This window comes from Oncorhynchus mykiss, chromosome 27 (assembly GCF_057628025.1).
Source record: "Oncorhynchus mykiss isolate SJ-2025 chromosome 27, ASM5762802v1, whole genome shotgun sequence".
In the NCBI taxonomy this organism is placed as follows: Eukaryota; Metazoa; Chordata; class Actinopteri; order Salmoniformes; family Salmonidae; genus Oncorhynchus; species Oncorhynchus mykiss.
Window position 1 is genome coordinate 51855919 of NC_143048.1, and position 19798 is coordinate 51875716.

Sequence of the window (19798 nt, forward strand, 5' to 3'; positions counted from 1 at the left end):
CTATTACTGCAACAAACACACTCAACAGGTTTTGACTCTCCCTCTCTCTCTCTCTCCACCACACCTGCTGTGTCGACCTCTGAGTGCTCGGCTATGAAAAGCCAACTGACATTTACTCCTGGGGTACTGACCTGGTGCACCCTCTACAACCACTGTGATTACTGTTTGATCCTGCTGGTCATCTATGAACGTTTGAACATCTTGAAGAACAATCTGGCCTTAATGGCCATGTACTCTTATAATCTCCACCCAGCACAGCCAGAAGAAGACTGGCCACCCCTCAGAGCCTGGTTCCTCTCTAGGTTTCTTCCTAGGTTTCTGTCTTTCTAGGGAGTTTTTCCTAGCCACTGTGCCTCTACATGTGCGTTGCTTGCTGTTTTGGGTTCTAGGCTGGGTTTCTGTATAGCACTTTGTGACATCTGCTAACGTAAACAGGGCTTTATAAATACATTTGATTGATTGAATTCCACAGAATGACTCAGGATAACTCAATAAAATCTTTCACCTTCAATAAAACGTAAACGTTTATTAATTAATTTCTCAAGACAAAATGTAATGCATGCACAAGTGATACAAATAAATGTATCTGGTTTGCCAGTGTTGGGGTGGTAAGTCTTGTCCTTTGACTACTGTGTCTCTGACACCTCCGGGTTGCGTAGCTTGTTGATGACCTCCGTCAGCATGCGGTTGCAGAGGGCAGCGTACGGATTCAGAACCACTACCTGTTGCCGGGCGAACTCACTGCCCAGGGTGGCTGCCCTCTCAAAGTCCTCCCGGGCCTTATCATCCTGGCAGGCCAGCCTCAGCAGCAGGCCTCTCTGGACCAGAGCCTGACACGCTGTACGCCCTACACCCCCACTCAGAGCGATGGCACGCTCCAGGTCCTCTAGGGCTCCTGGAGGAATACAGAACCCACAGATTATGCAAACGGCGAGAACAAGTGTTTGTATGTAGACTTTAACAGGGTTACTTTCAAGGACATGTGGTTTTAAAATGAAAATGTGGTTGATATGATCACAAAAATCCCCATACATTTATATTAGGTAGAACACTGTCACCGCATGTGGGTGATTTCAGAGACATATTTCATAACGTACTGAACTGTAAATTATGTAGATTTTAAACCACAATGGAAAACTGCATAGTGGGTGATATGAAAGTGAAAGTATGGTGACTGGCCCTTCTATAGTGCCTTGTAAAAGTATTCACCCCCTTGGCGTTTTTCTTATTTTGTTGCATTACAACCTGTAATATAAATATATTTTTATTTGGATTTCATGTAATGGACATACACAAAATAGTCCAAATTGGTGAGGTGAAAAAAAAATATGCATGCACCCCTTGAAGCCCCTAAATAAGATCTGGTGCAACCAATTACCTTCAGAAGTCACATAATTAGTTAAATAAAGTCCACCTGTGTGCAATCTAAGTGTCACATGATCTGTCACATGATCTCAGTATATATACATCTGTTCTGAAAGGCCCCAGAGTCTGTGGCCTTTCTGGGGACTTTCAGAAGCGGCACCATGAAGACCAAGGACTTCTCCACTAAGCAAAGGGCACCACCAAGCAAGCGGCACCATGAAGACCAAGGACTTCTCCAAACAGGTCAGGGACAAAGCTGTGGAGAAGTACAGATCAGGATTGGGTTATAAAAAAATATCAGAAACTTTGAACATCCCACGGAGCACCATTAAATCCATAAAAAAATTGAAAGAATATGACACCACATCAAACCTGCCAAGAGAGGGTCGCCCACCAAATCTCACAGACCAGGCAAGGAGGGCATTAATCAGAGAGGCAACAAAGAGACCAAATATAACCCTGAAGGAGCTGCAAAGCTCCACTGCGGAGATTGGAGTATCTGTCCATAGGACCACTTTAAGCCATACACTCCACAGAGCTGGGCTTTACGGAAGAGTGGCCAGAAGAAAGTAAGTAAACATGTTTGGTGTTCCCCAAAAGGCATGTGGGAGACTACCCAAACATATGATCAAGGCAGTTAACCCACTGTTCCTAGGCATTGAAATAAGAATTTGTTCTTAACTGACTTGCCTAGTTAAATAAATGTAAAAAAAACAAAAAAAAAGGTCTGGTCAGATGAGACAAACATTTATTTTTTGGGCCATCAAGGAAAATGCTATGTCTGGCGCAAACACAACACCTCTCATCACCCCAGGAATACCACCCCCAAGGTGGAGCATGGTGGTGGCAGCATCATGCTGTGGGGATATTTTTCATCGGCAGGGACTGGGAAACTCGTCAGAATTGAAGGAATGATGGATGGCACTAAATACAGGGAAATTCTTGAGGGAAACCTGTTTCAGTGTTAAAGAGATTTGAGACTGGGACGGAGGTTCACCTTCCAGCAGGACAATGACCCTAAACATACTGCTAAAGCAACACTTGAGTGGTTTAAGGGGAAACATTTACATGTCTTGGAATGGCCTAGTCAAAGCCCAGACCTCAATCCAATTGAGAATCTGTGGTATGACTTAAAGATTTCTGTATACCAGTGGAACCCATCCAACTTGAAGGAGCTGGAGCAGTTTTACCTTGAAGAATGGGGAAAGAATCGTGGTGGCTAGATTACCAAGCTTACCCCAAAAGAAAAGGTGGCTCTAAAAAGCATTGACTTTGAGGGGATTAATTGTTATCCAAGCTCAAGTTTTTAGTTTTTCGTCTGATTTCTTGTTTGTTTCACAATAAAAAAAAGTGTGTTGAGTTAATCAAATGATACAAATCCGCCCAAAATCAATTTAATTCCAGGTTGTAAGAAAACAAAATAGAAGAAATGCCAAGGGGGGGAATACTTTCCCAAGCCACTTTATACGTGGCCTCAGCAGCCTACTACCTTCTGTGTCCTCCTGGAGTCGTCTGGTCTGGGCCCTGTTGTTGTAGCCAGAGGCTCTCTGCGGCAGTGTGTCTATGGCCTGGCTGAACCGTTCCAGAGCTATGGGTAGATCCCCAGCCTCTGCTGCTGCAACCCCCTCCATCTCCAGCTCTTTTACCTGCTGTAGCAGCCCAACCTCAAAGCCACTGTCTGGAGGAGACAGATAAACAGTGTTCTAATGGAATGACAGGTGTATGGTATAGAAGACTGGACAACAATAACAGTGGTGTCACCAGACATTCATACACACAGGAATAATCCAGTTTTGAAATTACTTTAAGAGGAATATAAATGCTCTGGAGTCAGAATAAACCACATATGTTACAAAATGATGAACATGAAACAGCACATCACCCCAACACACGACAACCACCAACACACGACAACCACCAACACACACGACAATCACCAACACACAAGACAACCACCAACACACATGATAACTACTAACACACGACAACCACCAACACACAAGACAACCACCAACACACGACAACCACCAACACACATGATAACTACTAACACACACGACAACCACCAACACACAAGACAACCACCAACACATGACAACCACCAACACACATTTTAATTACTAACACACAAGACAACCCCCAACACACATGATAACTACTAACACACAAGACAACCCCCAACACACATGACAACCACCAACACATGACAACCACCAACACACATTTTAATTACTAACACACATGACAACCACCAACACACATGATAACTACTAACACACAAGACAACCCCCAACACACATGACAACCACCAACACACAAGACAACCACCAACACACACGACAACTACCAACACACACAACAACCACCAACACACACAGCAACCACCAACACATGACAACCACCAACACACATTTTAATTACTAACACACAAGACAACCACCAACACACATGACAACCACCAACACACAAGACAACCACCAACACACATGATAACTACTAACACACACGACAACCACCAACACACATGACAACCACCAACACACATGACAACCACCAACACACATGACAACCACCAACACACATGATAACTACTAACACACAAGACAACCACCAACACACATGACAACCACCAACACACAAGACAACCACCAACACACACGATAACTACCAACACACAAGACAACCACCAACACACGACAACCACCAACACACATGATAACTACTAACACACACGACAACCACCAACACATGACAACCACCAACACACATGATAACTACTAACACACAAGACAACCACCAACACACAACAACCACCAACACACATGATAACTACTAACACACGACAACCACCAACACACGACAACCAACACACATGATAACTACTAACACACAAGACAACCACTATAATACGACAACCACCAACACACAAGACAACCACCAACACACGACAACCACCAACACACATGATAACTACGAACACACACGACAACCACCAACACACGACAACCACCAACACACATGATAAATAGTAACACACACGACAACCACCAACACGCGACAACCACCAACACACATGATAACTACTAACACACAAGACAACCACCAACACACAAGACAACCACCAACACACGACAACCACCAACACACGACAACCACCAACACACATGATAACTACTAACACACAAGACAACCACCAACACACAAGACAACCACCAATACACGACAACCACCAACACACATGATAACTACTAACACACACGACAACCACCAACACACGACAACCACCAACACACGACAACCACCAACACACACAACAACCACCAACACACGACAACCACCAACACACATGATAAATACTAACACACAAGACAACCACCAACACACAAGACAACCACCAACACACGACAACCACCAACACACATGATAACTACTAACACACACGACAACCACCAACACACGACAACCACCAACACACGACAACCACCAACACACGACAACCACCAACACACACAACAACCACCAACACACGACAACCACCAACACACATGATAAATACTAACACACACAACAACCACCAACACACACAACAACCACCAACACACACGATAACAACTAACACACACAACAACCACCAACACACGACAACCACCAACACACGACAACCACCAACACACATGATAACTACTAACACACACAACAACCACCAACACACACAACAAACACCAACACACGACAAACCAACACACGACAACCACCAACACACGACAACCACCAACACATGACCACCACCAACACACACGATAACTACTAACACACACAACAACCACCAACTCACACAACAACCACCAACACACACAACAACCACCAACACACACAACAACCACCAACACACACAACAACCACCAACACACACAGCAACCACCAACACACACGACAACCACCAACACACACAGCAACCACCAACACACACAACAACCACCTGCACACACAACAACCACCAACACACACAACAAACACCAACACACATGATAACTACTAACACACATAACTACTAACACATATAACTACTAATACACATGATAACTACTAACACACATAACTACTAATACACATGATAACTACTAACACACATAACTACTAACACACATAACTACAAACACACATGATAACTACTAAAACACATGATAACCACTAACACACATGATAACTACTAACACACATGATAACTACTAACATACATGATAACTACTAACACACATAACTACTAACACACATGATAACTACTAACATACATGATAACTACTAACACACATAACTACTAACCCACATAACTACTAATACACATGATAACTACTAACACACATGATAACTACTAACACACATGATAACTACTAACATACATGATAACTACTAACACACATGATAACTACTAACATACATGATAACTACTAACACATATAACTACTAACACACATAACTACTAATACACATGATAACTACTAACACACATGATAACGACTAACACTTAACTACTAACACACATGATAACTACTAACACGCATGATAACTACTAACACACATGATAACTACTAACACACATAACTACTAACACACATGATAACTACTAACACACATGATAACTACTAACATACATGATAACTACTAACACACATAACTACTAACACACATAACTACTAATACACATGATAACTACTAACACACATGATAACTACTAACACTTAACTACTAACACACATGATAACTACTAACACACATGATAACTACTAACACACATGATAACTACTAACACACATGATAACTACTAACACACATGATAACTACTAACACTTAACTACTAACACACATGGTAACTACTAACACACATGATAACTACTAACACTTAACTACTAACACACATGATAACTACTAACACACATGATAACTACTATCACATAACTACTAACACACATGATAACTACTAACACACATAACTACTAACACACATGATAACTACTAACACACATAATAACTACTAACACATAACTACTAACACACATGATAACTAAAACACACATGATAACTACTGACACACATGATAACTAATAACACACATGATAACTACTAACACACATGATAACTACTAACACACTTAACTACTAACACACATGATAACTACTAACACACATGATAACTACTAACACACATGATAACTACTAACACACATGATAACTACTAACACACATGAAAACTACTAACACATAACTACTAACACTTAACTACTAACACACATGATAACTACTAACACACATGATAACTACTAACACACATGAAAACTACTAACACATAACTACTAACACACATGATAATTACTAACATACATGATAACTACTAACACACATGATAACTACAACACACATGATAACTACTAACACATGAAAACTACTAACACATAACTACTAACACACATGATAACTACTAACACACATGATAACTACTAACACACATGAAAACTACTAACACACATGAAAACTACTAACACATAACCACCAACACACATGACAACCACCAACACACATGACAACCACCAACACACAAGACAACCACCAACACACATGATAACTACTAACACACACGACAACCACCAACACATGACAACCACCAACACACATGATAACTACTAACACACAAGACAACCACCAACACACATGACAACCACCAACACACAAGACAACCACCAACACACACGATAACTACCAACACACAAGACAACCACCAACACATGACAACCACCAACACACATGATAACTACTAACACACAAGACAACCACCAACACACAACAACCACCAACACACATGATAACTACTAACACACGACAACCACCAACACACGACAACCAACACACATGATAACTACTAACACACAAGACAACCACTATAATACGACAACCACCAACACACAAGACAACCACCAACACAAGACAACCACCAACACACATGATAACTACGAACACACACGACAACCACCAACACACGACAACCACCAACACACATGATAAATAGTAACACACACGACAACCACCAACACGCGACAACCACCAACACACATGATAACTACTAACACACAAGACAACCACCAACACACAAGACAACCACCAACACACGACAACCACCAACACACGACAACCACCAACACACATGATAACTACTAACACACAAGACAACCACCAACACACAAGACAACCACCAACACACGACAACCACCAACACACATGATAACTACTAACACACACGACAACCACCAACACACGACAACCACCAACACACGACAACCACCAACACACACAACAACCACCAACACACGACAACCACCAACATACATGATAAATACTAACACACAAGACAACCACCAACACACAAGACAACCACCAACACACGACAACCACCAACACACATGATAACTACTAACACACACGACAACCACCAACACACGACAACCACCAACACACGACAACCACCAACACACGACAACCACCAACACACACAACAACCACCAACACACGACAACCACCAACACACATGATAAATACTAACACACACAACAACCACCAACACACACAACAACCACCAACACACACGATAACAACTAACACACACAACAACCACCAACACACGACAACCACCAACACACGACAACCACCAACACACATGATAACTACTAACACACACAACAACCACCAACACACACAACAAACACCAACACACGACAAACCAACACACGACAACCACCAACACACGACAACCACCAACACATGACCACCACCAACACACATGATAACTACTAACACACATGATAACTACTAACACTTAACTACTAACACACATGGTAACTACTAACACACATGATAACTACTAACACTTAACTACTAACACACATGATAACTACTAACACACATGATAACTACTATCACATAACTACTAACACACATGATAACTACTAACACACATAACTACTAACACACATGATAACTACTAACACACATAATAACTACTAACACATAACTACTAACACACATGATAACTAAAACACACATGATAACTACTGACACACATGATAACTAATAACACACATGATAACTACTAACACACATGATAACTACTAACACACTTAACTACTAACACACATGATAACTACTAACACACATGATAACTACTAACACACATGATAACTACTAACACACATGATAACTACTAACACACATGAAAACTACTAACACATAACTACTAACACTTAACTACTAACACACATGATAACTACTAACACACATGATAACTACTAACACACATGAAAACTACTAACACATAACTACTAACACACATGATAATTACTAACATACATGATAACTACTAACACACATGATAACTACAACACACATGATAACTACTAACACACATGAAAACTACTAACACATAACTACTAACACACATGATAACTACTAACACACATGATAACTACTAACACACATGAAAACTACTAACACACATGAAAACTACTAACACATAACCACCAACACACATGACAACCACCAACACACATGACAACCACCAACACACAAGACAACCACCAACACACATGATAACTACTAACACACACGACAACCACCAACACATGACAACCACCAACACACATGATAACTACTAACACACAAGACAACCACCAACACACATGACAACCACCAACACACAAGACAACCACCAACACACACGATAACTACCAACACACAAGACAACCACCAACACATGACAACCACCAACACACATGATAACTACTAACACACAAGACAACCACCAACACACAACAACCACCAACACACATGATAACTACTAACACACGACAACCACCAACACACGACAACCAACACACATGATAACTACTAACACACAAGACAACCACTATAATACGACAACCACCAACACACAAGACAACCACCAACACACGACAACCACCAACACACATGATAACTACGAACACACACGACAACCACCAACACACGACAACCACCAACACACATGATAAATAGTAACACACACGACAACCACCAACACGCGACAACCACCAACACACATGATAACTACTAACACACAAGACAACCACCAACACACAAGACAACCACCAACACACGACAACCACCAACACACGACAACCACCAACACACATGATAACTACTAACACACAAGACAACCACCAACACACAAGACAACCACCAACACACGACAACCACCAACACACATGATAACTACTAACACACACGACAACCACCAACACACGACAACCACCAACACACGACAACCACCAACACACACAACAACCACCAACACACGACAACCACCAACATACATGATAAATACTAACACACAAGACAACCACCAACACACAAGACAACCACCAACACACGACAACCACCAACACACATGATAACTACTAACACACACGACAACCACCAACACACGACAACCACCAACACACGACAACCACCAACACACGACAACCACCAACACACACAACAACCACCAACACACGACAACCACCAACACACATGATAAATACTAACACACACAACAACCACCAACACACACAACAACCACCAACACACACGATAACAACTAACACACACAACAACCACCAACACACGACAACCACCAACACACGACAACCACCAACACACATGATAACTACTAACACACACAACAACCACCAACACACACAACAAACACCAACACACGACAAACCAACACACGACAACCACCAACACACGACAACCACCAACACATGACCACCACCAACACACACGATAACTACTAACACACACAACAACCACCAACTCACACAACAACCACCAACACACACAACAACCACCAACACACACAACAACCACCAACACACACAACAACCACCAACACACACAACAGCCACCAACACACACAACAGCCACCAAGACACACAACAGCCACCAACACACACGACAACCACCAACACACACGACAACCACCAACACACACGACAACCACCAACACACACAGCAACCACCAACACACACAACAACCACCAACACACACAACAAACACCAACACACATGATAACTACTAACACACATAACTACTAACACATATAACTACTAATACACATGATAACTACTAACACACATAACTACTAATACACATGATGACTACTAACACACATAACTACTAACACACATAACTACAAACACACATGATAACTACTAAAACACATGATAACCACTAACACACATGATAACTACTAACACACATGATAACTACTAACATACATGATAACTACTAACACACATAACTACTAACCCACATAACTACTAATACACATGATAACTACTAACACACATGATAACTACTAACACACATGATAACTACTAACATACATGATAACTACTAACACACATGATAACTACTAACATACATGATAACTACTAACACACATAACTACTAACACACATAACTACTAATACACATGATAACTACTAACACACATGATAACTACTAACACTTAACTACTAACACACATGATAACTACTAACACACATGATAACTACTAACACACATGATAACTACTAACACACATAACTACTAACACACATGATAACTACTAACACACATGATAACTACTAACATACATGATAACTACTAACACACATAACTACTAACACACATAACTACTAATACACATGATAACTACTAACACACATGATAACTACTAACACTTAACTACTAACACACATGATAACTACTAACACACATGATAACTACTAACACACATGATAACTACTAACACACATGATAACTGCTAACACTTAACTACTAACACACATGATAACTACTAACACACATAACTACTAACACACATGATAACTACTAACACTTAACTACTAACACACATGATAACTACTAACACACATGATAACTACTATCACATAACTACTAACACACATGATAACTATTAACACACATAACTACTAACACACATGATAACTACTAACACACATAATAACTACTAACACATAACTACTAACACACATGATAACTAAAACACACATGATAACTACTGACACACATGATAACTAATAACACACATGATAACTACTAACACACATGATAACTACTAACACACTTAACTACTAACACACATGATAACTACTAACACACATGATAACTACTAACACACATGATAACTACTAACACACATGATAACTACTAACACACATGAAAACTACTAACACATAACTACTAACACTTAACTACTAACACACATGATAACTACTAACACACATGATAACTACTAACACACATGAAAACTACTAACACATAACTACTAACACACATGATAATTACTAACATACATGATAACTACTAACACACATGATAACTACTAACACACATGATAACTACTAACACACATGAAAACTACTAACACATAACTACTAACACACATGATAACTACTAACACACATGATAACTACTAACACACATGAAAACTACTAACACACATGAAAACTACTAACACATAAATACTAACACACATGATAATTACTAACATACATGATAACTACTGACACACATGATAACTACTAACACACATGATAACTACTAACACACATGATAACTACTAACACACATGATAACTACTAACACACATGATAACTACTGACACACATGATAACCACTAACACACATGATAACTACTAACACACATGATAACTACTAACACATAACTACTAACACACATGAAAACTACTAACACATAACTACTAACACACATGATAACTACTAACACACATGGTAACTACTGACACACATGATAACCACTAACACACATGATAACTACTAACACACATAATAACTACTAACACATAACTACTAACACACATGATAACTACTAACACTTAACTACTAACACACATGATAACTACTGACACACATGATAACCACTAACACACATGAAAACTACTAACACACATGAAAACTACTAACACATAAATACTAACACACATGATAATTACTAACACTTAACTACTAACACACATGATAACTACTGACACACATGATAACCACTAACACACATGAAAACTACTAACACACATGATAACTACTAACACACATGAAAACTACTAACACATAACTACTAACACACATGATAATTACTAACATACATGATAACTACTAACACACATGATAACTACTAACACACATGATAACTACTAACACACATGATAACTACTAACACACATGAAAACTACTAACACATAACTACTAACACACATGATAACTACTAACACACATGATAACTACTAACACACATGAAAACTACTAACACACATGAAAACTACTAACACATAAATACTAACACACATGATAATTACTAACATACATGATAACTACTGACACACATGATAACTACTAACACACATGATAACTACTAACACACATGATAACTACTAACACACATGATAACTACTAACACACATGATAACTACTGACACACATGATAACCACTAACACACATGATAACTACTAACACACATGATAACTACTAACACATAACTACTAACACACATGAAAACTACTAACACATAACTACTAACACACATGATAACTACTAACACACATGGTAACTACTGACACACATGATAACCACTAACACACATGATAACTACTAACACACATAATAACTACTAACACATAACTACTAACACACATGATAACTACTAACACTTAACTACTAACACACATGATAACTACTGACACACATGATAACCACTAACACACATGAAAACTACTAACACACATGAAAACTACTAACACATAAATACTAACACACATGATAATTACTAACATACATGATAACTACTGACACACATGATAACTACTAACAACTAAATCCATTGTAAAAAAAGGTTTTCACCATCGTCTGTCAGTTCCTCCTCTTGGTTTAACCCAGGGACGTCTCCTGGCGGGCTGGTGGGGTTAAAGATGGCCTGAAGTACAGCTCTGTCATGGGCTGAAGCCATTGTTCCAGATGGGTGGAAAGTAGAAGGCAGAGTAGTGGAATTGCGATCCTAAGTGGTGGGAGAGGGGTGCATTTTCTCCTCAAATTCTCACAGATTTCTCCTCAACCAATCGAAGCAGGGGGTGGAAACAGGCAGACTTTGAGATCATTGGGCAGAGAGGACATCTGTATTTGGTTAACTCAGACATAAACTCTGCTGTGAGTGTATACTTTGAAACACTGGACACACGCACACAGAGAAATCCCCACCATGGACTGCCACATGATATTGAGCAACATTGAATGGATATTTTTACGTTTGTTTTCAGTGTATCAGACTAAGCATACTGTATGGCCTTATTGATTTGAATAAGTTTATATATTTAAGTTGAAATGGTGCTGGAATAGAGGAGGCAGTGCTCCTGTTACTCTCTCTCTCTCTCGCACACACACACACACACACACACACACACACACACACACACACACACACACACACACACACACACACACACACACACACACACACACACACACACACACACACACACACACACACACACACACACACACACACACACACACACACACACACACACACACACACACACACACACACAGGTATCTTGTTTGTACAGTCCATCTACACTTCTGTGAGTCTTTATTCATGACTGTAAAGATCAGCCACTTTCACAATTATAGTGACGTTAAATGTATGAAGTGTATAAAATATGGAGTCTGAAACATTAACAGTTTAGTTACAACATTATTATTGTTCTTCCAGATGCGTTTTCATATTCACAAAGAGACAGAACGTCTATATATCTGACCAGACAGACCTCTATATATCTGACCAGACAGACCTCTATATACCTGACCAGACATGCCTCTATATACCTGACCAGACAGACCTCTATATACCTGACAGACAGAAAGACAGACCTCTATATTCCTGACAGACAGAAAGACAGACCTCTATATACCTGACCAGCTACCTTACCTGCCAATTCCCTGACTACAGTAGACGGACCTCTATATACCTGACCAGCCAATGCCCCGACGACAGTAGACAGACGTTTAGCTACCTGACTAGCCAAGTTTCTACTGGTTAGACAACGCTACGCACAAGTTTCTACTGGTTAGACAACGCACGCACAAGTTTCTACTGGTCAGCCCACGCTACGCACCGGGTCTTGTTTGTGGAAGATGAGGGCAGCAGCAGATAACTCAGATAAGGGGGTGAGGCCTAAGACGGTTTTATAAATAAACATCAACCAGTGGTCTTGCGATGGGTATACAGAGGTGACCAGTTTACAGAGGAGAATAGAGTGCAGTGATGTGTCCTTAGAGGTGCATTGGTGACAAATCTGATGGCTGAATGGTAAAGAACGTCTAGCTGCTCGAGAGTAAGTCGTGATTAAAAAACTCTGGCATGTGCAACTTGTCGTTAACAACCACATCATCAACTTTAAGGGACGTGGGCAGCTGTGAGGTGGGTTTATTCTCCACGTCTTTAACCATTTTCCAGAACTTCTTGGGGTTAGACCCACAGAGAGAGAACTGCTCCTTAAAGTAACTAACTTTGGGCCCACTGGTTAGCACGAGTACATTTTTTTCTCATAAGCCTGAACGAGAGCCAGTCATCCTGAACATGTGTGTGCCGAGCCGTGTTCCAAATTAAATTCTTGAGGTGGAGGAACTGTTTTCAATTATATTTTTCTTCATGGGAGTTAACAATACCACTGAAAATATTTAAAATAAATAATGTCTAAGCATCTTGAACAGAGGGGGATCAAGCTGATTCTATACCAAATTACAGAGGCCAGGTCATGAAGGAAGGCTTGCTCATTAAAGTTTTTTAGTCAGCTTCTATGACAAATCAAGACAGGTCATTACAGAAAACACCAGACTGACACCTACCAGGATTATTTGTGAGGATGACACCAAGGAGTGTAGCCTTTTCTTGGTGTTTGGAGTCAGACCTTGTGGAATTGGTAATAATCCGAGAAAGAGTTAGGGAGTCCCATTGCTTTAGGACTTGGTCAGGTGGTTTAAGCATGTCCCAGTTTAGGTCACCTAGCAGGACAAATTGAGACTAAGTGTAAGGGGTCAGTAGAGAACTTCGGGCAGGTAGGGTACAGGCAGGGTAAAGACAGGGTACAGGCAGGGTACAGGTAGGGTACAGGTAAGGTACAGGTAAGGTACAGGTAGGGTAGGGTACAGGTAGGGTACAGGCAGGGTACGGGTAGGGTACAGCTAAGGTACAGGTAGTGTACAGGTAGGGTACAGGTAGGCTACAGGCCGGTGCTGATGATGGACGTTAACACCCAGCAACAGTCAACAATGTAGATTTAAAAGTGTAATGCTTAAAACCAGCTGATCAATTTGTGTACGTGTACGTGTACGTGTGCTGGAGGCGAGCGACAGCTCGGGAGAGAAAGGGGAGAGTAACGGGGGTACCTGTACCAGAGTGAGGGAGACCGGCCAGGGCAGATGGTGAACAGATCGCCAGGTGGAATCCAAGCAGCAGTGCAGCAGGAGTAGGTGTCACCCGTTTGGGAAAAGCTTTTTCCGGAGGCAGATTCCTTGTCAAAAAATCCCCGCAAGCTAGCTAATGTAGCTAGCAAGTCTCTGTACACCATTTTTTTCCACATGCAAAAATGTGTAGCTTCAGTTTCGGTGAATGGTCCTTTGATAGGTCCAAACAAAGTTGTCCTGTGGAGATTCCGAGGATTTCTGAGGTGATCAAAGCAACAACATTGATTCTTATTGAGGATATTAAGAACTGAAGTACCTGCCGCCAATCAGTTCAACATTTCATATCAACTAATATCTACAGTTGAAGTCACAAGTTCACATACACCTTCACCAAATACATTTAAACTCAGTTTTTCACCATTCCTGATATTTAATCTGAGTAAAAAAATCCCTGTTTTAGGTCAGCTAGGATCACCACTTTATATAAAAAATGTGAAATGTCAGAATAATAGTAGAGAGAATGATTTATTTCAGCTTTTATTTATTTCATCACATTCCCAGTGGGACATAACTTTACATACACACAAGTAGTATTCGGTAGCATTGCCTTTAAATTGTTTAACTTGGGTCAAACATTGCGGGTAGCCTTACACAAGCTTCCCACAACAAGTTGGGTGAATTTTGGCCCATTCCTCCTGACAGAGCTGGTGTAACTGAGTCAGGTTTGTAGGCCTCCTTAATCACACACAATTTTTCAGTTCTGCACACACATTTTCTATAGGATTGAGGTCAGGGCCTTGTGATGGCTACTCCAATACCTTGACTTTGATGTCTTTAAGCCATTTTGCCACAACTTTGGAAGTATGCTTGGGGTCATTGTCCATTTGGAAGACCCATTTGCGACCAAGCTTTAACTTCCTGACTGATGTCTTGAGATGTTGCTTCAATATATCCACATAATTTTCCAACCTCATGATGCTATCTATTTTGTGAAGTGCACCAGTCCCTCTTGCAGCAAAGCACACTCACAATATGATGCTGCCACCCCCGTGCTTCAGGGTTGGGATGGTGTTCTTCAGCTTGCAAGCATCCCCCTTTTTCCTCCAAACATAACAATGGTCATTATGGCCTAACAGTTATATTTTTGTTTCATCAGACCAAAGGACATTTCTCCAAAAAGTATGATCTTTGTCCCCATGTGCAGTTGCAAACCGTAGTCTGGCTTTTTTATGGCGGTTTTGGAGCAGTGGCTTCATCCTTGCTGAGCGGCCTTTCAGGTTATGTCGATATAGGACACTTTTTACTGTGGATCTAGATACTGTTGTACCTTTTTCAACAGCATCTTCACAAGGTCCTTTACTGTTGTTCTGGGATTGATTTGCACTTTTCACACTAAAGTACGTTCCTCTCTAGGAGACAGAATGCATCTCCTTCCTGAGCGGTATGACGACTGTGTGGTCTCATGGTGTTTATACTTGCGTACTATTGTTTGTACAGATGAACGTGGTATCTTCAGGCATTTGGAAATTGCTCCTAAACCAGACTTGTGGAGGTCTACAATTTTTTTTCTGAGGTCTTGGCTGATTTATTTAGATTTTCCCATGATGTCAAGAAAAGAGGCACTGAGTTTGAAGTTAGGCCTTGAAATACATCCACAGGTACACCTCCAATTGACTCAAATTATTTCAATTAGCCTATCAGAAGCTTCTAAAGTCATGACATAATTTTCTGGAATTTTCCAAGCTGTTTAAAAGCACAGTCAACTTAGTGTATATAAACTTTTGACCCACTGGAATTGTGATACAGTGAAGTATAAGTGAAATAATTTGTCTGTAAACAATTGTTGGAAACATTACATGTGTCATGCACAAAGTAGATGGCAAGTTGGTTAGGACAAAACTATAGTTTGTTAACAAGAAATGTGCGAAGTGGACAAAAAACTTGTTTTAATGACTCCAACCTAAGTGGATGTAAACTTCCAACTTCAACTGTATATATATATATATATATATATATATATATATATACACACACACACACACACACACACACACACACACACACATACACACACACACACCTTGACTTTTCCACATTTTGTTACATTACAGCCATATTCTAAAAGCAAAGAGGTTTTTAGAAATGTTTTAAAAAAATAAATAAATCACAACTTAAATATCACATTTACATAAGTATTCAGACCCTTTACTCAGTACTTGGTTGAAGCACCTTTCACAGCGATTACAGCCTCGAGTCTTCTTGGGTATAACTATACAAGGTTGGTACACCTGTATTTTGAGAGTTTCTTCCATTCTTTGGGGAGCTTTGCTTCAGAGCTATTTCCAGAGATGTCTGAGCTCTAGCTGGGCCACTCATGGACAATCATAGACTTGTCCCGAGGCCTCTCCTGCATTGTCTTGGCTGTATGCTTAGGGATGTTGTCCATTTGGAAGATGAACCTTCGCCCCACTTTAAGATCGTGGGCACTCTGGAGCAGGTTTTCTTCAAATAAAATGACATTTTATTGGTCACATACACATGGTTAGCAGATGTTAATGCAAGTGTAGCGAAATGCTTGTGCTTCTACTTCCGACAGTGCAGTAATATCTAACAAGTAATCTAACAATTCCCCAACAACTTCCTAATACACACAAATCTGAAGGGATGGAATAAGAATATGTACATATAAATATATGGATGAGTGATGACCGAGCGGCATAGGCAAGGTGTAATAGATGGTATAAAATACATTACATACATGTGATATGAGTAATGTAAGATATGTGAACATTTTTAAAGTGGCATTATTTAAAGTGACTAGTTCCCCATATATGAAAGTGGCCAGTGATTGGGTCTTAATGTACAGTCGTGCTACACTCAAGGAGGGAATGAGAAAAGGCTAAACTTTGAATATATTTGTACAGAACCCTATTTTGAGAAAACAAAGTTTGTGTCTTTAGATATTTTTGTCAGATGTTACTATTGAATACTGAAGTATAATTACAAGCATTTCATAAGTGTCAAAGGCTTTTATTGACAATTACATGAAGTTGATGCAAAGAGGCAATATTTGCAGTGTTGACACTTCTTTTTCAAGACCTCTGCAATCCGCCCTGGCATGCTGTCAATTAACTTCTGGGCCACTGATGGCAGACCATTCTTGCATAATCAATGCTTGGAGTTTGTCAGAATTTGTGGGTATTTGTTTGTCCACCTGCCTCTTGAGGATTGGCCACAATTTCTCAATGGGATTAAGGTCTGGGGAGTTTCCTGGCCATGGACCCAAAATATTGATGTTTTGTTCCCCTAGCCACTTAGTTATCACTTTTGCCTTATGGCAAGGTGTTCCATCATGCTGGAAAAGGCACTGTTCGTCACCAAACAATTCCTGGATGGTTGGGAGAAGTTGCTCTCGGAGGATGTGTTGGTACCATTCTTTATTCATGGCTGTGTTCTTAGGCAAAATTGTGAGTGAGCCCACTCCCTTGGCTGAGAAGCAACCCCACACATGAATGGTCTCAGGATGCTTTACTGCCATTTGGCCACTCTGAAGGCCTGATTGGTGGAGTGCCGCAGAGATGGTTGTCCTTCCGAAAGGTTCTCCCATCTCCACAGAGGAACTCTGTAGCACTGTCAGTGACCATTGGGTTCATGGTTAACTCCCTGACCAAGTCCACTGTGATGGAGGCCACTGTGTTCTTGGGGACCTTCATTGCTGCAGACATTTTTGGTACCCTTCCCCAGATCTGTGCCTCGACACAATCCTGTCTCGGAGCTCTACGGACAATTCCTTTGACCTCATGGCTTGGTTTTTGCTCTGGCATGTACTGTCAACTGTGAGACCTTAGAAAGTGTGTGCAAGTGTGTGCCTTTCCAAATAAT

The 19798-nt window shown here is 40.4% G+C and overlaps 1 protein-coding gene across 1 annotated transcript; it reads right to left on the bottom strand.

Annotated features, from left to right (window-relative positions):
• Positions 1 to 499: 499 nt before the first annotated feature.
• On the bottom strand, positions 500 to 13719 carry ttc36 (tetratricopeptide repeat domain 36). The gene is made up of 3 exons (XM_036965680.2): positions 13355 to 13719; positions 2855 to 3043; positions 500 to 895 (listed from the first exon to the last, which is right to left on the bottom strand). The coding sequence occupies exons 1-3, from the start codon at positions 13458 to 13460 to the stop codon at positions 627 to 629; spliced, it is 564 nt and encodes a 187-aa protein (XP_036821575.1). The 5' UTR covers positions 13461 to 13719; the 3' UTR covers positions 500 to 626.
• Positions 13720 to 19798: the final 6079 nt, after the last annotated feature.

What these genes read in the sequence shown, in the direction of transcription:
- ttc36 (XM_036965680.2), bottom strand. Translation starts at nt 13,460, where the DNA reads ATGGCTTCAGCCCATGACAGAGCTGTACTTCAGGCCATCTTTAACCCC. An exon ending in GGAGGAACTGACAGACGATG is followed by an intron (nt 3,044 to 13,354) that starts GTGAAAACCTTT and finishes TGTCTCCTCCAG; the next exon opens with ACAGTGGCTTTGAGGTTGGG. An exon ending in ACTCCAGGAGGACACAGAAG is followed by an intron (nt 896 to 2,854) that starts GTAGTAGGCTGC and finishes GTATTCCTCCAG; the next exon opens with GAGCCCTAGAGGACCTGGAG.